General features: G+C 44.4%; 1 protein-coding gene across 11 annotated transcripts in view; it reads right to left on the reverse strand.

The window, feature by feature from the left end:
* LOC102294047 (microtubule-associated protein 4) overlaps window positions 1–11,966 on the reverse strand; it is a 163,263-nt gene that overhangs the window by 66,422 nt on the left and 84,875 nt on the right. For 8 of the 11 annotated variants that reach the window (XM_042214063.1, XM_042214065.1, XM_042214071.1 and 5 more), the window contains 3 exons: window positions 7,301–7,414; window positions 6,354–6,440; window positions 4,089–4,277 (listed from right to left, as the gene is read on the reverse strand). In XM_042214063.1, the coding sequence (XP_042069997.1) occupies window positions 4,089–4,277; window positions 6,354–6,440; window positions 7,301–7,414 (390 nt within the window). Of the gene's footprint in view, window positions 1–4,088; window positions 4,278–6,353; window positions 6,441–7,300; window positions 7,415–7,613; window positions 10,615–11,966 lie in introns of those variants that run through there. The other 3 variants (XM_042214069.1, XM_042214067.1, XM_042214072.1) reach the window with 2 other exon arrangements.

Here is an 11,966-nt window from a genome sequence, read left to right on the forward strand (position 1 = left end):
TGTACCTGCACATGTGATGTGACAATAAAAGTGATTTGATTTGATTTGATAAAAAGGGAAATGAAATCTCAGAGTATAAAATATGAAGTGAAACTGGCTTCAAAAGGGGTTATGAATCAACAAGCAGTAAGATTTACAAATATAATGTGACTGCGATCCTCACCCAAGATTTTACAAATGTGTACCTCCAAACCCGAATAAATAGCACGCACCACTTCTTAAGTTTGGCTTCACACATTGGAAAACGTTCTTGTTCAAAAGAAACCTACCACTTACAAAAGAAATACAGTGAATGCAAAAGTATTGGGCTCCCTTGAACTTCCCACATTTTGTCACATTACAGCCACAAACATGAATCAGTTTTATTGGAATTCCAGGTGAAAGACCAACACAAAGTGGTGCACACGTGAGAAGTGGAACGAAAATCATACATGATTCCAAGCATGTTTTACCAATAAATAACTGCAAAGTGGTGCACACGTGAGAAGTGGAACGAAAATCCAGTCAAAGTCCAGATCTAAATCCAATCCAGAATCTGTGGCAAGATCTGAAAACTGCTGTTCACAAACGCTGTCCCTCTAATCTGACTGAGCTGGAGCTGTTTTGCAAAGAAGAATGGGCAAAGATTCAGTCTGTAGATGTGCAAAGCTGGTAGAGACAGACCCTGAAAGACTGGCAGCTGGAACTGCAGCAAAAGCTGGTTCTACAAAGTATTGACTCAGGGGCTGAATAATTACGCACACCCCACTTTGCAGTTATTTATTTGTAAAACATGTTTGGAATCATGTATGATTTTCGTTCCACTTTTCACGTGTGCACCACTTTGTGTTGGTCTTTCACCTGGAATTCCAATAAAGCTGATTCATGTTTGTGGCTGTAATGTGACAAAATGTGGGAAAGTTCAAGGGGCCGAATACTTTTGCAAACCACTGTAGACACAGATCACGTTGCATGCCCACATGGAGCTTTAAGACAAATTTCATGCTGCCAGATTCAAATCCCAGCGGGAAACTGGGACATCTGGGCTTCCACTGTATTCGTGTATGTTTTTTTTATTCTATCGTTTGTTTGTTTTGTTTTCAAAGTGGTCATCATACAGTTTATGGATGCAGATCAACAGAAAGGTTTGCTAATTTTAGCTGACACCCTACCGCTCCATCCAAATAAGGGACTCTAAAAAACTTTCAAATGGACTGATGCGTCATTATCTCACAGCAGTTTCATGTTGCAGATCCTGGCTTTCATTTAGCTGTTACTCTGAGGATTTCTAGAACTCTCTAAGATGTCATACCCAGTTTCTTCTGTACTTTCTAATATATCTTCATTTTGTCAATAATGGCAGCTGCAAAGTCAGAAGTATTATCTTACAAAAGTATTTAACATACAGTTTCTGAGCCTTTTTGGATATTTTGTATTTTAAAGATGACTCAGGATATATCTGGAGTACAAATGTCTACTGGGCCAGAATGATTATTATTATTAGATTATTATTTGTACATGGTTACATCTGCTCAGTGCAGTTTGTTGTTGCACTGTGGGCTGTCAGTTGGTGTCATGGCAGTCAGACAAAGGTTCAAGCATGTGCAGTCTGGATCTTGAAGAGGGAGGGGGCTAGGGTTTGCTGCAAAGTTGAGTCACTCTGTGTTCCCGAGTGCTTCACAGGCAGACATAAAACACACACTTCAATGGGCAGCTGTAGAAAAGCGGCTGGACTTTATCTTGAAGACTTTTCACCTCCAATAAGAGAAGCTTCTTCGCTTCTAAGACCAAATGGTGGAGAGGCCCAGGTATTTAAGCCCTAGTGAGAGTCGTCCCTGACAAGGGGAGGTGCACTGTTGGTCTAAACTCCCATGGCAAATTGGTCCTGGGTGAGGGACGAGACAAAGAGAAAACCTCTACGAGCAGAACACCAAGGGACCAGTTCAGCTTACTGGGATAGGGTTACCGGGGCCCCGCCCTGGAGCCAGGACCGGAGAGGGTGCCCGAGGGCGAGTGTCAATCCTCCTGCAGGCCCACACCTACAGGAGGCGCCACAGGAGTCGGGTGCATTGTGTGCTGGTCTGCTTGGGTTGCTGCCCCCGCAACCCGGATAAGTGGAGGAAGATGGATGGACACTGAGGTGAATAGAAACCTCAGCACTGAAGTTTACCTGAAGCCCCCCCACACATGGACCAGTACCTCCTCTTTGACTCCCACCACCCTCTGAAACACAAACCTGGAGTAATCAGGACCCCACACCACCGGGCAGAAAATGCTCCCTGCCATCTATAATCCAGTTTCGATGGTGATCTGAGTAGGTCACATGATAGGGTGAGACAATGTTTTCACAATGTTTTCACTGGAAACCTCTGCTGATAATGACCACGCCCCTTTTCCACACCTCATGTGATGAGGCACGCGATCAACAGGCTCCTCCTTCCTCTTTAGGAGCCTGTTTGATGGTTTTGTTTCTGACTCGAATTTATTTTTTACAATTATCCAAAAACATTTGTCAATAATGACAATTAAGAAAACAATACTGATGTTATTCAGGAATATTTTATTATTATTAATATTATTATTATGTGACTCGTCTGCATTAACTACACTGTGACTGACACAATCTGAGTGAGTGTTTGGAGAAAGAAACTGTAGTTTGAAGACAGTCTGTGTGCAGCTGGATACTCTGAGATCAAGCCTCAGTATCAGAAGACTGCAGACACACATCGTTGGGCTTCAACTAGATTTAAAGGTTCAGCCTATAAATCTACATGGAGCTGAGACAGCAAAGAAACGACACTGCATTATGCTTCTCCTGCCCAACGTAAGACTTTTCCTTACTAGGAATTTTGCTGATCCTTCAGGATTTTTACCACCGCTTAGTGTTTGTTTCCTGCTCCTGCTATTTGAGACTGTTTGGGAATTTACAGTTAAAGTTTTGGACAATGACATTTTTTGTAGCTTTGTGTCTGGATTCACCACAGTGAACTTTAAAACAATCTGACTGCAGACGTCTAGCTTTAATTCAAGGGGCTGAACACAAACGTTTCAGGAATGACAGACATTCTTAAACATAGCCAACCACTTCTGGAGGCTCTGTGTGTACAGTACATCACATTTGTTTTCACTCCTGTAGCTTTTCCTGACATACACAAACCTTCAATTTTGGGGTCTGAGAAGAACAAGCCCTGTTAGCTGATCTAAAAGGGCGTCTATGGGTGCATGAGTCTGCAGACTGATTAACAGCTGACCACCTGCAGTTACAGGTGCCTCGGCTGCTGTGACGCTTTTGTGCATTTTAGCACAGCTCTGTCAAGCGACACAAGCCACAGCAAGACAACAAGTAAGACTCTGCTTCTCTAGGATGCACGCACACTGGGCTGGAGAGCAGCAGAGTCTGCGATCGGCCGGTCCAAAGTCATAAAGAGTGGACAGTGAAGGACACAGACAGCTGAGTGTGTCTTTGTGCAACACAGAGATCACTGACCTCCTTTCTGCAGCTACACCAACATGTACAGCACGAGTGACGAGCAAGCATAACAGGAAACACGGCTTCCACACTGAGCAGTTATTGTGGTGCAGGGATTGGAAGAAGATACACACACACCTACATTATGAGGACATGCTCTTAGACACTAAAGGTTCAATAGTTCACTGATTTGGTCAGTTCATTTCCAATTGTGTTTTTGTCCACATCATTCAAGTATGTGTGTTTCAAAAATTATTTCAGGTGGGAGTGCGAAGGTTGCCTTTGCTACAAGCCATTTATGAGTATTCAAACCAAACCACGTGATCTTTAAAACATTTTCCATCTTCAAAATTAAAACTCAAAGTCAATCAAATACACGGTTTCAGCCGCAACACACATGCAACAATACTCTTAATCTGTTCTCACTTCAAGTTTTGACTTAATTTAAGGGAAAACAAGAAAAATCGACACAGTTTGAGCGAATTTTAAATGCACAGGAAATGCAAAGGTGCTGATCCGTAGACAAGCTATTTGGAGAAGTTGAAACTAAAGTTACCTTGTGCTTTAGTTTAGATTAAAAAACCAAAACTGGCGTTGAAGAAAAACACTGTGGCGTGTGAGTTCAATGCATGAGTCTTACCTGCTGATACATCCAAAGGGCTGCGAGGAGCTTGTGGTTCGGGCAGCATGGGGCTGTGCTCCTTAGGGGCGACTGATCCTGCTGGAGGTGTGAGAATCTGAGGATCTGCAATACTTGGAGGCTTTTCTGCTTGAAGGGGTGCAGCTCCCACCTCCACGTTCATCCCAATCCCTCCAGGCTGGGAGAAACCTGAGGAACAAGAAAGCAGACAAACAGGTAAACCTTCTCTTTGCACCGACAGCATTACTCACTGTGACGTGAAGAGAAGAGGAAGAAACAGTAAGAAGGTCAAAGAAAACACCACATACAACCTGAATGCAGTCAACATTACAGCTCTGAATACGCTCGTAGAGGGGAGGGGCCTGAACATACACAGCATGTGTGAGAGATGAGGTCATGAACGTGGTCGCAACAGTGAACGAGACTCTTCACCTGCATGAGTCCCAAACTGATGCACGTGTCAGCTGTACTTGTATGGGTCAGAATGTGTGTGTGTGTGTGTGTGTGTGTGTGTGTCCAAGCCTGCAGGGTGTTTTGGTGGCCCAGAGACGACAGGTCTCATTAAGACAACAATGAGAGCTGGCTCTGCAGAGGCTGGCATGGTGAAAGGCATAACTCAGCCTTATAGCTCACACTGTGAGTGTGTGTGTCACTCTGCAAGCTACCAGCAGATACCAAGCCAGTGACGGCTAAAGCTCTGCATGCAACCAACAAGGGTCACATCCACAAGTGCAATTCATCAGCGTGGACAACTATTGGCTATTCTGGGGCAAAGTTCCTGGTTGGAAGTCGCATTTTTAATGAGGAAGGAAATAATGAGCTGTAATCATCCACAGTGATGAAGGCTAAGGTATGTTTGCAGAAACTGAGCACAGCGATTGTTCTGGCAGGCAGAGCTTCAGCGCTGACATTATAATAATGGAAATATATATATATAAATGAAAGTCACGTGCTTGAGTCCGTTCCCTCAAAATGTTTTTGTTTTTCTTTCAGCATACAATGCTGAAATCAAATACACCAACAAAACAGGTACAAATACAAGTCAGTTCACCAGTGGTGTCCAACACTGACCAACAAAGACTCCAAACGTTGGACTTGTTAACTGTAAGTTAACACACACACACACTGCAGCAGGGTGCTGGAAATGTCAGTGCTCAGGCTGGTTGCTGCCTCAGGGACTTTGCTTTGGTAGTAATCGATTCAACTATGAAATCCAAATCATATCAAAGAGTGTTTGAGTTTAATGTGAAGCTAAACAGAGCGCTCACTGTGAGAACGTGTTAGCAAAGCCAAAGAAGGAAAGGCTCAAACACAAGGAAAATCACTGAGATCCCAACACATCCATTTTAATATGGGATCAATTTGAGACTTCCTGCTTGAGTTATTGTGTCGCCCGCTCAGCCGTCAGCTGTGAAAGGCTAGAAATACAGATACTTACGATATGATGCTGCAGCTACTGTACCGCCAAAATTTTAAGAAGCCATCAACAGGATGTGAAGACAGTGACTTTAGCCCAGAACACATATTTAATAATAGCACTGTCATACATGATAATTAGTCACACAGAGTAGTGCAAAATGCAGATGAAGCCTGGAAAGCAAAAGGAGGAACGACTTAAACTGGAGCAACACCAGAGTAAACACTGGAGTGGCTGTCCATGACCGGAGAAAGCTCCGCACAATAAATGGTCATGAGAATGAAAATGTTGATCTCAAATGTGTCTTCTGTGACGGAAAGATAAAAATGGACCTGGCTCTGAAGAAAGGAGCTAACTGACAGTCTCTGCACAAGCCCCGTGTCTGCACAGAGAGGTCAGGAGCGCATGATGCTCAACTTCATGACTTCAGTGCTACTCGGCTGCTCTGAGGTTAACACAATAACCCACATACGCACACAGGATACAAAGCCCTTACTTCAAATATACACAATAGATAATTACAGTGTTCATATTCTGAAATATGACAATATCAAAGTTGCAGACACAACGCAGCACTTCATCATGTGCAGCAGGCTCTCCATGCATGAGCGAGCCCTGTGTTTGTAAGTAGGAGACTCTGTAGTGACACAGACCCCATCAGACAGTGTTGCTGAGTAATGATAAGCATCATTCAATTACATATCTCACACACACACACACACACGCACGCACGCACGCACGCACGCACGCACGCACGCACGCACGCACGCACACTTAATATCTCAGCACTGCTGTTACAGCAACACTCACATCTGTGATTCTGTTAGAAGGAAATATTGGGAGGATACCTGAAAACGCTCCCATCAGGTTAGCATCCATCTTTTGTGCGGGGCTGGTCTGAAAGCCCAGAGGATTAGAATAAGTTGCCACGGAGACTGGCAGCAGGGAAGGAGGGAGCAATGGAAAAGGTGAAGAGAAGAGAAGAGAGAGAGCGATGAGACGCAGGCAAATATATAGAAGAGAAGTCGACTGAGTGGAGGCGCCACTGGGCGTGACGGCATTAACGATTCAAAAGGTGTGACTTTATACAGAAACACGAGTGGGAGTCAGAGGAGTGGCCCAAAGAGGCTGAGCCGCTCAATCTTTACTTTAAAATGATACATTTATACAATAATTTGGGTTTTTACCATGTAATGCACATAATTTGTATCTACACTGGACAAAGACAAAAACCATTAGCGAATAAGCTGCATGGGTTTGGAAACGTGGTGGCTACACTCTGAGGCTGCTCCACCATGCAAAGCAAAGTAACGTGAAGCTCCAACTGCGCTGCTTCTCTGGGCCCGAGCGCCTTTAAGACGCGCCCAGGCAAGGAGCAGCCAGCGTGAGAAGCTTTTTGGAAATCACAGAGAACGACTGATGCAAACATTTTAATCAACAATTTATATATAAATATTTAGACATATATTCAATGTCAGTTTTCTTAAATCCTCCCTGGACATCATGCTTCCAGTTAGTGATACACTTGCTTTGTGTGTATATGTGATGCCCAAAGTCTATCTAGAGCTAATTCTGAGACAGAAAACCTTGAGATGGTTTGGATATGGGGCAGTCACTGGTTTGGAAGCTACAAAGTCAGACTCGAGCACTGGTCCAGTCCAGTTTTTCTGGTCAAAAACGACATCATTTCCTGAAAATGTCCCACTGTGACCACAGAAGGTCCAAGCGATGTCGTGAATCAGTGTTAACAAGTTAAGATGAAAGGACGATACTGTGGAGCCATTAAACTCTGTACCTGATAAGAAGTCTGAAGCCAAGGCCTGCTGCTGGTCAAGCGAGTGTGGCCACACCTCCCCCTGCGGCTCCGGGTGCGACGCTGCCGTCTGTCCCCCCGAGGTCAGTTTACTACCTGCAGCCGCAACACAGATGACTGGATGTTAGTTCACTCGCCTCGGTGATCATGCTGATGTCTTCATTTTAATGACACAAGGCTACCAAAATCACACAAACATGCTGGCATACACATTACACAAATACAACAGGCATTGCCAAAATATACACAGTTGCACGAAAGAAAGACGCACACAGACACACAACTGTACTCTCACCTGCTAAATTTCCTCCAAAAGCAGATATCCCAGTGCTACACAACCAACAATCAGTGGTGTTTGCTATGTGCTGCTCAGTGCCTCTGTCTGTCTCCACTGCAGCCTCAGCTGGCTGTGAGCTACTAACACTGTGAACCCCCAGTCACACATACACACATGCACACGCAAAATCACCACACACAGAGACACAAACACACAGACACACACACGCGATCACAGTCGGGGAGTCTGGCTTTGGTGTGGTGACGTTTTACTGTCTGTCTAGTTCAGGTCCCAGGCCCCGCCAGCTAGCGCCTCCCCTCACACTGCCTGACTTCGCACAGCCCTCTCCTTTCCTCTCTAACCCTGTAATCATGCTTCAGCTCTTGTCCAACAAGTCCCAGACCTCCAACTGACTGTTTGGGTGCAAGAGGTTAAAACGGAAAGAGTCTGCGGAATGAGGACGAGGAGGGAAAGGCAGGCTGCCGTCAGCGAGGACGCAGAGAGGAATTGATCAGACGTTTCAGTGAGAAGAGATAAGAAAAGCAGAAAAGAGGATTTCTAGGATGAGCGAGCGTAAAAGAGCAGACAAACAGAGCAAGGAATAGAAGAAACGGGAAGGGACTGAGGAAGGGGAGTAATGGAGGGAGGGGAGTAGCTGCGGAGAGAAGGAGGGATACACCGTTGGCAACCCTCCCCTAGCTGTGTCCACAGAGGGTGACAGTGAGGCGAACAGACAGGACGCCACCCAAAGTCAAAAAAGCTTTCATATATCAGACGTGCACGGGGCCGTGGCGGGGTGCGCATCGTCTGTCTCGACAGGAGGCAGAAAACACTCCGTCGGCAGGGTCACCACTCGCTCAAAAACACTGGTGCTCGAGCTCAGGCTGGATTGGGTCGGTCCCTCTGTCTCCCCAATGAGATCACAGGCTACATACAATCAGGCACATATTTCTACTGCTATGGTTCTGTCCAAGGTGCTGAAACCAGCAGGAGCGGAGCCTGAAGTGCACAGTATGGAACCTTGCTCCCTAATCTGTACACGAACCACCACTCGATAAAGAAGATTAGGAAGATATTTCAAATATTTTCAATTCGCTCTGCTTCTGTGCTATTATTAGAAACACCATACTGTCTGCTGGCCACCCATCACTCAAAGAAAACATCTGTAAGGCAACAGTAGAAGTTGTACTAGCAGCCAGAACCAATCAGTCAGAAGCCTTTGTAACCGTGGTCGCTGCACGCTTCGTATGACCTTGCTTCACTTCCAGTCAGAGCTGTTACTACATGTGGGGTTACAGCGCTCCACAATCCAGCATCGACCTTACACCCACCCATAAAAAAACTGTAAAAAAGAAAAGAATGAAACAAATTACTTCTACATAAATTGCACAGGTACATTGGGAACAGTTCATAATACCGCCCACTAGTCCAATCACACCACGGAACATTTATTTTTCTACGTTTATGCAGCGCTGGCGGCTCGTGGAGTTAGCGACATATGCTAGCTGTGGCAGCACAGTCAGAGATGCATTTTTAAAAGTCTCCACGTCATCAGCAGACACTCTAACTGCCTGCTAAAGACTTGCTGGAACTATCTGAAGGCTAAATGACCCACGAGACCATTGCCGAGCTTCACCACACTCTTAATGGTGTTAGAGTTATCCAGAGTGATTCATGATGAGAGGAAAATAAATGTACATGTGTAGATTTAGGCCAAACGGTTCTCATGTTTCCTCCTGTTTCCGAATGTGTTGGTGGCTGACCGGAAAGCGTAACATACCAGCGATTTGTCACATGGCGTAGCGTGTTACGCTTCAGGAGTACGAATGTGTTGTAAAGACGCTGAATCCTGAAGCCTAACAGGACTCTCATGTTCCCAAAGCCTCTGGGTTAAACTTGCCTTTTTGGATCTTTGTTTTATTTAACATCAATTATGCTGATGTGCATGACGGCTGGATGTTCTAGTATTCAATTGTTCTTTTATGTTACCAATATGAATGTGACTGTTCTCCTCTTTCAACTACCATAACTTTGGAAAGCAGCACATCCTTTCCAGTAAAATACCAGGAAGTTAGTCAAAGTTAAGCCACTCCATAATACTGCCAGCTGTCCAACTACTTACAATGAAGATGGGAAATATTGATTCTTTTTCTGCAAACTTTAAACCACTTACACTATATTTTTGGTCTCCTTTCCCGTAAAATACCTGCTAATTTAAAATGAAGAGCGTGCTACTTAAAATGACTTACAATGTAATTACTTCTGCCTACAACATGCTGATCGTTCATGCCTCATTTCCTTGTACCGATCTTGGCACGTTCACAGATATCTGCAGAAAGTTTCATTTCAATATTAGTCTTTTAATCCACTCTGAAGTCGTCTGCACATACTGTCTGCATCACACCAGATACAGCGTCCACGGGGCTGAAATTTGCACTTAAGTGTTCACTTTTGTGTGAAACAATGGGATCTGGGCTTGGTGAATGTTTTTGCACCTCAGGTCTTTTAGCTTAGACAAATTTTGAGTAGTTCAGCTCAGTCCGCGGGGGAAAATTTCATGCTGGATTTGTGCTGTTGTGTTTAATGTACCGATGGTGAACTGCTCAGCCTGAAAGAGGGACGAAGACCGACTGTGAAGCAGCACAAGTGAGTGCAGGTAAGTGTGTGCGCCAAGTTGAACAGCTCCTAGCAGGCGAGTCAGTGCGCAATAGGACGCTCATTACAGCGTCAACACTCATCATGACTGCTTGACCTTTAACCGTCTCCCTAGAGGGCAACACTGAGCTCTGCTGGCTGATTTTGTTTGAGCATTGCTAACTTTGCAATGCAAAGTTTAAACTTTGGGGAACCTCAGATTTTGAAAACTTCTGTTGTGTGTTATTTTTAAAGAAGTGTTAGCGCTAGCAGACTTTTCTTGTGGTATCACAGGTCCCACCACAGATACTAACCCCAAATTGCTCTCTGATGGATCCATCGGAGTATGAACGTGTGTGAATGTTAGCTATGAAGCACTTAGAAAGATGTGCTTGTGCGAATGGGTGTGAATGGGTGAATGCACAAGTTGTGTGAAGCGCTTTGAGTGCTCAGATGAGTAGAAAAGCGCTATGTAAGAACCAGTCCATTTACCATTTGATGGTAACAGGCTAGCTTTTGGCTTTCTAACATTGGTTAACATTCAACTCTAGACAAATGTGTCTGCATCTGTTAAATTAAAAAAACAAACCAATAAGGAAGTGAAATGGATCAAATGTGTGACACATCTGAAAGCAGCAATGTTTTCATGTAAAAGTGGAAGATCATAACTGCAAACCTGCTTTTCCTGAACCATAAGATTCTGCAAACGCCTGTTCAGATGTAGTCATTTCATCTTTCACATAGCATCTGGATGCGGCTCACACTGAAATTTATATTCGGTGAGGTGCTGGATTGATTTAAAAAGGAGGGGAAACCAGTTCCACTCCAGTTCCAGTCTTACATTTGTAACGCCTAAGTTGTCATGTATGGCTTATTTTTTAAAGTGGACATAAAACAGTAAATGTATGAGTTTAATTTAATCATTTAACTCAAAAACTGTCATATATGTAACTCTGTGAAGCTGGATTTAAGGAGGAAGTCTTAGGGGGTCGCTTTTGTACCTGGCTGCAACAATGAGTTGTATGTAAAGACAGCAGGGTTGTTTGGCTATCTGAACTGAAATGGAAATGCACCTGTTAGCTCTAATGTTTGGGTTTGGGAAAACAGCAGTTTAACCCACATACTCGTTAATGTTAAGGCTTGGATTTGTTTTAGCCGTGTGCTAAAGAGGCTCCAGAAGAGGCGACCTTTGAAATGAACTCCCACTTCAGCCTTTGTGCTGAAAGTGTTTGAACCAGCACTGATTCCATAAAGAAAAACGATTTGCTTGTTATGTGCTTGATGCTAACAGATTAACTCCGGTTCTTTCAGCTGGAAGTTCAGCTCAGTTGTCTTGGACCACTTGATCTCTAAGGGTGGTCACATCAGCACTGCTGCACTGTTTTCACCATCCAGCTGTAGGTCCAGTAAGCAATCAATGCTGCTAAAAAACAAGCCTCCAAAAGCAAAATCCCTTAGCTAGTATGAAACAAGAGGGTGTCTTTGCCCAGTAAGGGCCCGAGAATAATAAGTGGGAGTCTTTGTGTATTGAAAGCTAAATTCTGCATTACGTAAGAGCTGCTGCTGCTGGGGGTTGCCTGACCTCAGTATGAGGACAAAATATGGCAACACAGACTGCAGCAGCTACTGCTTAGACACATCAGAGGCATCTGAGGACACACTCAGAACTGCTCTGCCATAACTGCACGCACAGAGACACACACACGCGCACACACGCACACACACACACACACACAC

Source organism: Haplochromis burtoni, unplaced genomic scaffold (genome assembly GCF_018398535.1).
Source record: "Haplochromis burtoni strain Fernald_Lab_line unplaced genomic scaffold, NCSU_Asbu1 Contig_513, whole genome shotgun sequence".
Classification (NCBI taxonomy): domain Eukaryota; kingdom Metazoa; phylum Chordata; class Actinopteri; order Cichliformes; family Cichlidae; genus Haplochromis; species Haplochromis burtoni.